Source organism: Aspergillus novofumigatus (assembly GCF_002847465.1).
Source record: "Aspergillus novofumigatus IBT 16806 chromosome Unknown P174scaffold_11, whole genome shotgun sequence".
NCBI classification, from domain to species: Eukaryota; Fungi; Ascomycota; class Eurotiomycetes; order Eurotiales; family Aspergillaceae; genus Aspergillus; species Aspergillus novofumigatus.
Window position 1 is genome coordinate 547758 of NW_020194284.1, and position 12947 is coordinate 560704.

Sequence of the window (12947 nt, forward strand, 5' to 3'; positions counted from 1 at the left end):
GGGCGATGGCAGACTGTGTTAATGAGGAAGGTTTCTGAAAATCTGCTTTGGTGTTTTGATGGATGAGACAGGATGAAGCTTTAAATGAATGTAGCCGCCTCACTGAGAGGGTAGTCTTCGTGAGCATCCAGTAGTTCCGTCCCCCCCCTGCGCCCGACTCAATGCCGATGCCACCATTCGGCCGCTTCGCGTAGGTCATGTTGCTGCCAGCTCAGCGGAGGTGTGGGGGTTTCTCCGCGATGGTCAGGACTCAGGATCCCTGCTGGGCGCAGAACGACGAACGAAATAGCAGGTAGACAGGGGGATACGTTGGCTCTGGGCTAGTAAAAGGCATATAAGTCGGAATGGATGTACCTGACGAATAGCGCTCTCTATATGAATGCGTGGCTGAATTGTTGTGGTCATGCTTTATCATCATTTAAGGAAAACTCTATGTGTACCTCGCATGATACAGTTGTATCCTCTCCTTCAAAATTACACCCATCTCCGTCAACGAGGGGCTCACCTGCATAACCCGGTCAAAAACTTGAACTGCTAAATCTAAACTGTTGACCACATCTCGAGACCTAAGCCCGGCAAAGCATGGATTCATCAAGCCAACCAGCGCCGCCATTGAGATTGTGAACACACTAATAAGTCACATATGCATTAGCGCATGCTCGTTCACCGAGTGTGTCGCACAGGACTTGGCTACCCGGGTCTTACCTAGTGCACAATGTCCAGAGATTCGGCCTGCAGACAGCTATGGCTGCCGCAGCACACGGAACAAACTCAGCGTAGCTTGTAAAAAAATAGTGTGAGTGGCGAACAAGCTCACCGTTGGGCTCGCCCGTCGTAAGCGCCTCGTAGACCGCCGGCCAATATATGGACGCCTTGAATGCAAAGTACTGCGCGCGGAGAAAGGCAACCTGTGCCGAGTGTGCAATATCCCCTGCGTTCCCCTGCGGGCGAGATCCGAAGGTGGGGGAGGCGCGCCCGAAGGACAGGTGGCTCGGGAGTAACTGTAGCCACTCGTCCAGCTGCCGCTCAAGCTCCGCTGCGACAATGGGCGCGTAGATGTTGCCCCCGTCCGCCGGGGTCCTTATTGCCCATGTGCAACGCTGCAGCATTTTGCGCATCGCGATCTCCGCGACGAAGTAGGAGAGATCGCTGCCGGGTAGGGAAGAGTCGGAGAGTGGGTTTGGATCCCAGGTCCAGGTGGTCTGGATTGTTGGGGGCGAGACGAATGGGGCCATGCTCCAGATGCCACTGTTGACGAGGTTAAGCTGAACAGTAATTTCGCTATAAAACTGGTTACCTTCCGATCGCTTGTCTTTATCACGAAAGGGGGGGAGGGGGATGAAAAAAAATGTTGGACCTTTCAATTAATAGAGCTGACCAGAAACAGCTCCCCAAAAGTGCCTTTTTTGTAGTGTCATCCTCGGTGTCGAGCTCACTAATGAGTCCCAACATCAACTAACCATTTTGGTCGACACAATGGCCGTTCTGTACTCACTTTAAGATATAGTTCTGCAGTTTATACGACGCCATTGCGACAAAATCGTGCGCCTGACACGGTCGTGCATAGCACAAGTGGTATATCGCGAACAATAGAAGGCACTGGGCACTTGCTGGGCTAGTGTCTGCGAATACACAGGGGAGCATATCTGTGGCGGGCCCGAGGTATACCGACTCTGACCCTACTTGTCTCGTGCCCGCGACGGACTCGCGTCCCACCGCGCATCCGATAGACAGGACAAGTAGGCAGACGCAGGATGTAATAGACGTGTCAAAACATGACCTACTTGCCTCGATAAAGTCCTCGGTATAGTCTGTTTGCAGGATCGGATACCAGATATGGATATGTTCTCGAAACGCAAGGAGATGTCTATAGAGCGGCAAGGCTATTGTCAGTCCCTGCTCAGATCAAGTTACTCGTTTCAAGAGCCTCAGAAAACGAAAGTCACACATCGCACTCACTTACACTGATGCCTCCTCAAGATCAACCCTCACGAGATCCGTGCGCCTTGTCTGAGCGGGCATGGTTTGTCTTCCGCGCTCTATCTCCTCCAGGCCCACAGCCAGGGATCCCTCAACGCCGACCAAGTTCATAAATGCTTCACTCTGAAGTATCATGAATGGGAACTTCGACGACTTCCCATGGGTAGTTGGAGAGTTAGACCCCTGTCGCGGAGAGTGAGATGGCGAGTTCCGCGACGTGCGGCCCTGAGCTACGGCAGTGATATGGTCCAGCTGCTCCCACAGCCTCGAGAGCTCCGCCCTTAGACTTAATATACAGTCAATACCACAGCGTTCTTTATCTACGCGCAAGGCCACTCACGGAGATGGAGGTAGATCCTGCACCTCGTGATAGAAGCAGTCTTTCCCACGCTCGAAGCAGAACGAGCATTTGGGACGCTTGCCGTCGCATTTGGTCCGCCTGCCTCGACAGGTATTGCAGGCAAGAGCGCTCCGGCGTCTCCGCGGTTCAGAGCTGAACAAATTGCGGGATGTCATTGTCGTCGTCCACGTCTCGAAGAGAACTGTCTCGGCGCTATTTGCCGGCCATAGTATTGACATGTTTCTAGGACCCAGGGGATTAAGGGAGGTGAGGTGCCTGACATTCAAGCTTCCAAACATACTAGAGATTCACGTTTGGGGCGTATATATTCCTTCTCGGGTGGCATACGATCCAATAATATCTCACACACATGTTGTTGTGTCCCCTAGCGCCTTGTCGCCATGCTTCCAGAACAGACGAAGAACATCTTCATCACGCACTGCGGGGGAAAAGAAGCGAAGGAAAGAATATAACCCTCGAATCAGCATCCTGGATCTCCACCCGACGGCTTCGGGCACGAGTTAGGTGTGGTTGGATTGATTGTGGAGACCCTGCCTAGCCACTGAGATTGCGAAAGACATGAAACATCGGGCAAAGAGACCGGGGGTTGTTGTGGTGTGATTTGACATTCCAACCAACGCTCGGGTTGCTAAGCACCTTCTACCGGAGAGGGACTGGTAAGGGGGTGTGCCGGTGAGCAATCATGGGTCAGCTCGCAAAGCGTGCTTTAGCGTACATTCCGGAGAGGGGCAGTCCGAATGGCGGCCAGTGGCTGGACTCCAGGCCCGGTCGGGACACCGATCGTCCTCTCGCTTCGCCAGTCTGAACCCCGCGCCGGCCGGGGGAGATAAGCCCACCTTGTCCGAAGCTAGACAGGCTGTGACCCTGGTCACTGTCCCTTGATGTAATAAGATTTGGAAGATTCTAGCAAATATCACTTCGCTTGTAGATTGTGTCCACGGTCTGAAGTTTACTAATCAATGTCGGTGCGAACGCCTCATTATTAATTGTCCTTGCACTGTAGCGATCTTGGCGTTTCTCTTTTACATTGAATACGGCACTGATAACGTACACTGATATGATATCCTGCCATCTCAATACTACGGTCATCGGGTCACGCAATATGAACCACACTTCCCGGCCGCTTTATCAAATCAGTATCCCTTGTACGTGGGGTTGCATACTCGTCGCTAAACGTCGGGTGATTCCTCACATCTAGTACGGCTCAACATGTCAGACTTTCCATCCAGAACAGTGGTCCCAGAAAGAAACAGTAAGTGGCCTTACCTAGAGAATGAACCGCCTGGATCCCATTCCTCGCCAGCCATCGAGAACTGAGCTTGTCAAGCGCCGTCTTGAAATCGTCTAGGATGATCGTATCGCAGAGACACTTGAACATAAAGCACAGCTAGAATATTCATCATCGGTCAGCAATGAGCTGAATAGCACGTAACCTGGTGTGTGGGAGGGTGCACCTTCCAGAAGGGATTGATACCGAGCGGCATGGCGGCCCTGAGTGCACCAGTCACGCTAATGACGTCGAGAGCAATGAACACGATAGATAGGCACATCGAGGCCAGCATAAGCCCGAAGCGGGGACACTCGCGCACCAGCTCAATGATGCCAAAGCCGTAGTGGGTCTTGACAACCCAGAACAGGTTACACGTTGTATAGATCCACCATGGATCGCTAAGATGGGCTTGGTCATTCAATGCTGCCCGAAGAGAAGTGGAGAGAAAAGAGAACAACCGCATACCGAAACAGGGCTTCCCACGGCCGAATCTTCTCGTAAACAATCGGGTTAATGTTGTTGAAGTAGGCGAAATTCGCGTAAATCTCCGTTGCCCAGTATGGCTGAGCGAGGATAATTGTGCCGATGTAGAAGAGCGACAGTTTGCGGCCCATGAACGGTCTATTTTTCATCCATGCAATCACATTGTGCAAGGACCAGGATATAATCAAGCCGATTGCGCTCGATGCCAGATACCATCCGTATACAGGGGCCGGGGCGAATATGAATGTCCCATGGGCGAGGGCTAGGATCAACTGCAGTGGTTGCTCCAGGTCAGTGGGGTGGACATTGCATGTGTTGTGGTGGGCTACCTCTAGTAAAATCAGCTTATGGAGTAATACGCCCGGACGCATGTTTGCATAGGTGATTGCAGCCATGATGACAAGTGAGCCCGTCATGAGACCCTGGGACCACGCTTCCAGGATTAGAGCCGCAGGGTCAACTGGGCGCTGGGCCGTTCTTTTGGCATGATGAGAATGCTCCGTCGTACACGCATAGGAAGGGAGACTGTTTAGGCCGAGCATGATACTCGCAATTACATTGTCAAGGAAAGCGTGGAGGCAGCAGCAAGGGAGCAACACTGGAAATCCGGAAAATGCTGCTGGAAAATGTGGCGAGATATATGTCGAATCTTCCTCAATCTTTACGAAAAGAAAAGGAGGGGTTCAAGGTTCTCTCCGCACTCCTTAATGTGGAGAATCTGGGGAAACTTCCAACGACATTCCAGAACCACTGCGCAGATGGTCTCGCGGAGAGGAGAAGCCGCTCCGCGAGGGCTGATTTAGACGCGTTTAATTGGAAGGGCATCCGACGCTAAGAGAATGGCGAACGGGACTACTGAGTACATCCATACAGCCAAGACCCCGACTTGGAAGGGGCCAGTGCGCTGCCTAATTGGATAATTCGTTGGTTGCCCGCGATGTCGGGACGAGGTGCGACTCTCCAGCTTTCACTCATAAGATAATGGTGCAACATTGTCCCATCGCCTTGGTACCGTGACCCAGACTGTTCTCCGACAATGCTTCCATCCCGAACGGCTTCGGTCTGCGACAACTGTCGCCTCCGTAGGAGATGGTGCGACCGGACTAGACCAAAATGCTCCTACTGTGTCTCCCAGGGAGTGGAATGTATCTATGGGAGAACTGCGGACTCGCCGCCCTCGCAGTACGTGGTGCCTGGTCATACTGTCGATGTATAGCGGGTTAACATCTGCGGCAGATTGGTCCAGGAGCTCGCGAGCATCCGGGAAAAACTGGAATCCATCATGCCACTGCTGGAGCAGCCTCAGGTGCAGCTGGCACCACGAGGTGGCAACGATCCTCCTGTGATGGCGCTGCAAAACTGCCCACCTCTTGTTCTTAAGTCTCCGCATCTCATGCAGATTCTCGGTTTGCAGTCGGATCTAGCGTCCGTTTTGTATCGCCTCGAGACTACAGCTCATCAGCCCCCCGTGTCTCTATTCGAGTTAACGCCTGCTGAATGCTTTGATCTGTATCTCTTGCCTAGAAAGAGCCCTTGGTCACCCAGCTTACTCTAAACCAGAATCCTCCGCCGCGTCGAAGAACGAATCCATCCATGGTACCCAGTTCTCCATTCGGAATTCACGACACATTTCTTCGAGGCTTGCGCTACCGGGTTTATTCCATCTACAATATCGTGTTTATCACATCTGGTCATTGCGGTTTCAAGCTTGGTCAAAAATAGCCCGCACTCGTCACACTTTGAAGCTGCATTGACCATGATGGGGACCGTCATGCACGAGTGCAGTGTGACGAGTGTGCAATGCTTGATCCTTTTCGCGGTGTATCAGGCCTATCTCATCAGGCCAAGGCAGGCATATGAGTACATCCAAGCTGCCTTTCTGAAGATTCAACCCTTCCTGAAAAGGTAGACACCTTCTTCCGCAAGCCCATATCCACCACCAGGTGTCATCGGATAACACTGGTAATGATGCAATAGCCCATCCTACCACGAGGAAACACAAGAGGCGCATCTTGTCTCTCGCTTATATTGGACGATTTGCATTTTAATGAGGTCTGTTCACGGCAAATGCGCACTTCCCTCTTTCCTGACATATAGCCAGTGAGACATATACGCATCTTAATCTGTCCGTCCCGAGCAAAACTTTACGCGGGCAGTCAAACCTGGTCCCTCTTCCGTCAAGCAAGGACATGTGGAGTTCTCCTTCTGATCAAAATGCTCCCTCGAACTCATCTTTGCCGGTAACCCCACAAGGTAGCGGGCTGGATTCGCCAAGTGAACCGCTGCAGTCACTGTCACACTTTCGCATAGAGGTGGACTTGCAACAGGCTTTGGATGCGTATGCTACATCAGGCATGGCTGCTTCCGAGATATATAACGGCGTCTTCTCCACCGCAGACGAGCCGATACCTAACGAGAGACTCCGCACGTTCCCAGACATGCTTTCTGCGGGGATAAAGCTACAATCTAGCGGCTTTGGTCTCGATACCTACAGTGCAGTCCATCGCGCCAAGTACCATATGTACGAGGTGAACGGCTACTGGCCCGTGGTATACCGGATCATCCTGAACGGGTCCGCAGACCCCGAACTGCTCCCCTACGGCCCGCTGTTCTTCGAGTCGGTGACTGCATTTCTCTCTGACGCCAATATGGCGCTTTGGATATGTCGACCGAAAGCCTGGTTTCTATGTGCGAGGTTTGTGCAGACAGGCCGATTTCCTTCTCTTCTTCCAGTCCCACTCACTTTGTTGGCAGTATGTACACTATATCGATGGCCGCACTGAGAGCTACGGATGTCCAACCTCTACGATTGCTCGTGCATACAGGGCTCTGGGAGCAGCTTCAAGTTACGGTTGATGCATTGCAGAAATACGGCGAACTCAGTCCGTCGGTACGGTATATGTGGGACTCTTTGAGGGAGCGACTAAGTGAAGCCAGAGGTCAGAAGAGCGGTTAGAGTTTTAAACTTACTTGTGACTGATAGAGATGCTTTGGATTATTCTTCGAACATAGTTCTGAAAAGAGATTTATTGAACCATATTCTACGTCTGCCATTGTCTATCTGCGCAGGAACTCCACCCCTGGATACTCCGTGTCCACCTGAAGTCTTTCGCCACTTCAACCGAAAAAAAAAAAGAGAAATAAAAGCTGAGGAAGCTAACCTACTGCCAGGTATCGCGTACTTCGCTCACCCGCACCTTGATATCGCTAGTCTCCCCACCATTCGAGAACAGGCGACTGTAGACAGCATCCTTGGAAGGGAAAATCTGGCTCGTGATCGTTGCCTCACCCTGTCCCCCAAACACCTCAACGCTCGACCAGTCAAGGAGAATCCGCAACGAAACGGTTCCATCTGCTCCTGGAGACAGTGGCGCATAATAGGTACTCGCGAACGTAGCATCGAACGACACATTCCCAGAACGCGTTCGGTCAACGAAGACTTGTTGGGTGGCAAACTCGTATCCGACACGGGTTTCCTGGCTGTGGTCCCCGGTTGCAGCGAGAGCGATCCCGAACTCGGCCCTTTCGGTTGAGGACACTTGTCGATTGGAGAAGGTTAACTCAATCTCCAGTGTCTTGCCGAGGCGTCCGAGATCCCGCGTACCCTCCATGCGACGGAAGCTGAACTCACGGCCGCTGTGCGTCAGAGCCTCCCACTTTCCTGGCGGCTCTGACACAAGGGTCGCCTTTCCGCCGATTGTCTTGAGCGCAAGATGCCGTGGAATCGTCATCGCACTGCGCCAGGGATCTGTTGGGATTGCTCCACCATACTGCCAGTTATTCATCCAAGCAATAACAGTCCGCTCGTCCTGGGCGAGACCGTTGAACCCAAGCGCGGCGTAGAAATCCGGACCCCAATCGACCCAGTTTGCAACATTGTTCGTGGCCTGTGTGTCGGAGAATAAGATCTGATCCACGTTGATGTGGCCCCAGCCGCCCGTGGCGTTGTCGACAATCTCAATCTCTGCGCGTTTCCCCTGCAGTGCACTCACATCCCAGCTTGACCAGGAGAGGCCTTCGCTGTTGGACCCAGTAGAGCTGTGCACTATGTTTCCGTCGACATGGAGCCGGATCGCGGTGTCGTTAATGTTGTTGCCACCGCCCACGAGGAAGTTGATGTACTTGTGTGAGATGTTGAACGGGGCGGAGGTAAGGGTCCCGGTTGTAGCATCGCCGTCGAGGAATGTGTTTACCAGCTGCTCACCTAGGAACCCAGTCACCGAGTTTTGGCCGGCGAGCGTGCCCTTCACCGGAGAGGCCCCGGTAAAATTCCCGGTGGTGCTCCAGCCCCGCGCGGCAAAGGACTGGTCACCCTCAAAGTCCTCGAAGACCACGCTATCTTCCGGACCACTTCCATCGTGGATGCTCTCCGGATCCGCAGTGAATGTTGTCCCGTCGAAGTGGCCCACAATATACTGTGATCCAGAGCCGACCGTGCCTGGGGGCCCACCGGGATTCAGGCCGAGCATCAGGACCCATTTGGTCTTTTTGCCGTTGTCAAGTGATAGCGGGAAAATGCTTGGGCATTCCCACACTCCGCCAACGGCATTAGCCGGTCCGAATTCGCTGGCTAGATCCCAGTGTTTGAGGTCTCGGGAAGTGAAGATCGCGATTTTGTGTAGCTTCGCCAGGCTGGTTACAGCGATCCACCGGCGCGTCTCCTTGTGCCAAAAGACGCTTGGGTCACGGAAGTCCAGGTACTGGTCTTGGTAGGGAGCAGGAGGATCGGCGATAACAGGGTTCGCGGCGTCGTATGTTGTCCACGTCATGCCCTTGTCCAGGCTGTAAGCGATAGACTGCGCCTGCTGATCCTTGCGCACGCGTTTACCACTCTGTAGCACCTGCTCCATGGGATACTGCATGATATTAGCTTTTCTCATCTCAACCGCTGATAAAATTTAACCCGCTCACATAAGCCGTATACATAGCAACCCAAGGCGCTTCCCCACGCCGCCCAAACCCACTTGTGTTGTCCTTGTCGACAACTACAGTCCCAGAAAAGAACATCTCGGTAATATTCCCGGGAAACCCCTTTGCCTGGAGCGCAACTGGGTGCTCAGTCCAGTGCATCAGGTCTCTGCTCGTTGCGTGGCCCCAGGACATCGCACCCCAGGTTGTGCCGCCGGGATTATACTGGTAGTATAGATGGTACACACCATCGTGGTACACGAGCCCATTGGGGTCGTTCATCCAGTTCTTCGAGGGGCTGAAGTGATACTGTGGGCGGTACAGCTCTTTGTAGCTCTCGTGGTTCGTGGCAGTCGCCGGAACCACAGACGACATCACTCCGAGCAGGAATGTGGCGGTGGACAGATGTAACTTCATCGGATTGATTTTGTATCAAACAGTATAGGACAAGAGAGAAGGCAGAGGTGTATAGTTGATCTTCGTTCTGGGGCTCTGTGTCCCAATTTATATACCCTCCCAGCGGAAATAACCTTTCCGCTAGTACGCTTACCGACTTGCTCCTGCTGACCTGGTTATGTTCTCTTTGCTTAGGCATCGCGGAGAATTGCGATAATGACCGAAAAAAGAGGGCACCGGAATCACTTAGCGAGACCACGTACCCCGCAAAGAGTGGGGCAATACGCAGTGCTGGGACTATGGGGTTCGGGGGTAGGGAGTGTAAACAACGTCGCCCCTGAATTATTGTTTGGGGCTTGTTCAGGGGTCTCGCGGAGAGGCTCGTGTTTTCCGCGATGTGGACCGCACGGCTTGCCGGGCGCAGGCAGAAACGCCCGGGGACCCCACGTTATTTAGGAATTGGATATGCAGGGATTGACTGCACTCCACGGGGATCAGTAGTGCTCGAGATTTTTATTTTTGTTTTTATTTTCATTTTTTTTAATTTTTTTCCCCCTCACAACCGGACCCCTAGTCATATCTTAAGGGGTAAAGGCCATAATCGCGCTGGAAAATATAACGCCTTGTACTAACAATTTCCCCTATCCTCACCAGATCTAGGTATTGCTTTGAAGATACAGATGCTGGCAATATGCATGCAACCACTTTACGTTGGTCGCCTCGTATGGTTTGAATCTCTTCATCCCATCAAACCTTGTAACCGGAAGGCTTGATCTACCTCTGAAGCTGTCCATTGGAGACAGTGCCAAATATTAAATGGGTAACATATTCCATCGCAACAAGGGACAAACAGACCGGGTGTGGTCTTAGATAAGCCCTGGTCTTTTACAGCAATAAGTTATAAAAACAAAAGTAGTAAGCTCTTAGTTTACAGACTGGAATACCCATCTCTTGCTTCTAATAGGAGTGGAGGGAACGTCTTTATCGATTTTCCAGTGCCCACTTCGCAGATGGATAGAGTATCGTGGTTCTATATGCAATGATATTATGCTTATTGTTCCTCAATCCTTCGTAGCCTTCAGGGTCCTGCACTCGACACTCCCCTATGATAAATCGGTCAGTAGGCTCTAAGCCCCCTCTAATCCCTGACCATAATACGCGTAGTAATTTCAGATTCCGACCCACGTTGTCCTTCTTGTCTTCACATCGGCCCCCTGAATCATTGTCCCCGGCAACACCACTCTTCTCCAGGTGCCTTTCATGGCGTCCACCAAGCAGACAATCAAGAATGCATCCCCTACCTTATTTGAGATGGAGGACCGCCTGCAGTCGATGGGTCAACAAATGCCAATACCGACCAAACGGGACACGGACCCTGAGGGAATCAATTCGGGTAAAGAAGGTGAACAGGAAAACAAACTTCCACGGAAGTACTTGACAGGCTGGACACTATGGTTATTAACGGCTGGGTATGTTACGATAGGCTCTTCCTGACGCAAGCAAGGCAGAAACTCATTGTACAGTGTTTGGATTGCTCTTTTTCTCTCCACGATCGAGACCACCATTGTCAGTACGTCGTTGGTTTCGATCACCAACGCCTTGAACGGCTTCTTGATTAAGGACTGGGTCGTCACTGCATACCTATTGACCTACACAGGTGAGTAACTTTGTAATAGAGAAGGTTACAACCCATAAAACAACAGCTGACAAAACAGGGCTAGGTTTCCTCACCATCTTTGCGAAATTCAGTGATATCTTTGGAAGGAAGACAATGCTCATCGCCGCCCTGACTATTTTCTCTTTGGCTTCCCTTCTGTGTGGTATCTCCAACTCGATTATTGAACTGTAAGTTACAAAAGACACCGGACCCAGCCATCGGCAATGCTCATGTGTTGGCTTAGGATTGTATTTCGGGCATTCCAGGGTATCGGTGCGTCGGGAATCTACTCCATGGTTATGGTGATTGCGCCAGACATGGTACCACCCGAGAAATATGGCAAGTATATGGGGATCATATCGACTGTTTTTATCGTCGCCAGTGTCATGGGCCCGGTCCTTGGTGGCGTCATCAACACGCGTTCTTCATGGAGATGGGTATTTCTTTTCAAGTAAGCTGACTGGATGGATTCCGCAGTATGGTGTTAACCAATACCAGTGTTCCCGGGGGCCTTGTGGCCCTCGTCTTGATAGTATGGTGTCTACCAACGTCCGACACGAGTTCGAAGCTCGCGTTGCGCAAACGCTTGCGGGCCAAGCTGTCCAAGGCGGAGTTTGTACGAGTGGATATATGTGGGATGTTTCTGTTGCTTGCCTCTTCCGTGTTGCTTGTGTTTGCTCTGGAGGAAGGAGGAAGTCGGTATCCATGGGACAGCGTGGCCATCATTGTCCCGCTGGTGCTGGCAATCGTGGCTGCCGTCGTTCTCGCAAGCTGGGAGGTTTTCCTTGAGAGGAAAGTATCCGTTCAGGAACCAGTCTTTCCTCCCAGCATTCTCAAGAATAGGCTGCTGGCAGCCATGCTGCTGTAAGTTGCGGTTAGACTCGAACCAAGTGTCCTCCTATTGATGTTGATGTTGAGTAGTACAGCTTTCTTTGTCGGCTTCCCATTTGTGGCGATCGTCGTCAACGTACCGCAGAGAGCGCAGGCCGTCAGCGGTCTGTCACCTCTCAAGGCTGGTCTTGCTTTGCTACCATTGCTGCTCGCATCCCCGTTTGCAACAGCTTTGTCTGGGTTCTTGACTGGCAACTTGAAAATCCCACCTTTTTACCTCATCCTCGGGGCGTCAGTCTTACAGTTGATTGGCGTCAGTTTGTCTTGCTCATATCCTAGTGATCAGGCGGAGGTTCCACCATCTCAATACGGCTTTGAAGTGATTATGGGAATAGGTTTTAGACTGGGTCTGACCACGATCCTCACCTTCGCCCGTGCAGTGGTGGAGGAGAAGCACATGGGTAAGCTCCCACTGAATAGACGAATCAGTCACGACCACTGCTTACTAGCTCCATATAGCGGTCATGATGGGTGCCATAACGCAGATCCGCGTGCTGGGAGGGACAATATCGCTTGCAATTGGGTAATTATTCCCCAGCCTCCATTCGATATGAATATTAATTCATAATAGTTCTACTGTCCTGAACAATCACGTAAAGCCTCGCATACTCTCTATTGTCTCCCCGAAGGAAGCGCAGGCAATCTACGACTCGCTATCTGCCATCCAGGACTTGGCTCCGTCCCAGCAGGCGGCGGTCAAAAGGGTGTTCGCTGAGGGCTATAACTTACAGAATATCTTCATGACTGCACTCACGGCTCTCAGTCTTATAACAGCGTGTTTCCTGTGGGAGAGGCACCCGAGAAAAGCAGTGTAGCAAACGGACCTAGCTTAGTGTAAAACCATCGTCCACTTGGTATCTATCTGCATCTAAATTAAGCCAGCCATTTCTGTATTGCACAGTCTGGAGTAGTGCCCCTTGCACCTTTGATCTGTGCGATGATGACGCACTGCGTAGAGGCCTATGGCTTCTTGAATTGTGGTGTCTACCGCAGAATCCAGT

At 51.9% G+C, this 12947-nt stretch overlaps 5 protein-coding genes across 5 annotated transcripts; 2 read left to right on the plus strand and 3 right to left on the minus strand.

Moving 5' to 3' along the window:
* Positions 1–430: 430 nt before the first annotated feature.
* Positions 431–2496, minus strand: P174DRAFT_464760 (uncharacterized protein; the record flags this gene model as incomplete). The annotated part of the gene is made up of 6 exons (XM_024830445.1): positions 431–629; positions 706–1281; positions 1358–1435; positions 1496–1867; positions 1964–2266; positions 2321–2496. The coding sequence occupies 6 exons, from the start codon at positions 2494–2496 to the stop codon at positions 431–433; spliced, it is 1704 nt and encodes a 567-aa protein (XP_024677637.1).
* Positions 2497–3344: 848 nt separating this feature from the next.
* On the minus strand, positions 3345–4677 carry P174DRAFT_446107 (uncharacterized protein). The gene is made up of 5 exons (XM_024828504.1): positions 4424–4677; positions 4077–4366; positions 3796–4009; positions 3608–3728; positions 3345–3535 (listed from the first exon to the last, which is right to left on the minus strand). The coding sequence occupies exons 1-5, from the start codon at positions 4634–4636 to the stop codon at positions 3435–3437; spliced, it is 939 nt and encodes a 312-aa protein (XP_024677638.1). The 5' UTR covers positions 4637–4677; the 3' UTR covers positions 3345–3434.
* A 411-nt stretch (positions 4678–5088) lies between these two features.
* Positions 5089–7043, plus strand: P174DRAFT_414689 (uncharacterized protein; the record flags this gene model as incomplete). The annotated part of the gene is made up of 5 exons (XM_024824397.1): positions 5089–5276; positions 5331–5603; positions 5655–5999; positions 6196–6789; positions 6849–7043. Coding segments are annotated over exons 1-5 (1551 nt in total), but the record flags the coding sequence as incomplete, so codon positions are not given.
* A 98-nt stretch (positions 7044–7141) lies between these two features.
* On the minus strand, positions 7142–9459 carry P174DRAFT_516232 (glycoside hydrolase family 32 protein). Its single transcript, XM_024832306.1, has 2 exons — positions 9006–9459; positions 7142–8950 (listed from the first exon to the last, which is right to left on the minus strand). The coding sequence occupies exons 1-2, from the start codon at positions 9417–9419 to the stop codon at positions 7256–7258; spliced, it is 2109 nt and encodes a 702-aa protein (XP_024677640.1). The 5' UTR covers positions 9420–9459; the 3' UTR covers positions 7142–7255.
* Positions 9460–10742: 1283 nt separating this feature from the next.
* P174DRAFT_379353 (MFS general substrate transporter) lies at positions 10743–12761 on the plus strand (the record flags this gene model as incomplete). The annotated part of the gene is made up of 8 exons (XM_024822905.1): positions 10743–10867; positions 10922–11055; positions 11120–11243; positions 11300–11506; positions 11554–11919; positions 11977–12325; positions 12396–12469; positions 12518–12761. The coding sequence occupies 8 exons, from the start codon at positions 10743–10745 to the stop codon at positions 12759–12761; spliced, it is 1623 nt and encodes a 540-aa protein (XP_024677641.1).
* Between the last annotated feature and the right edge of the window lie 186 nt (positions 12762–12947).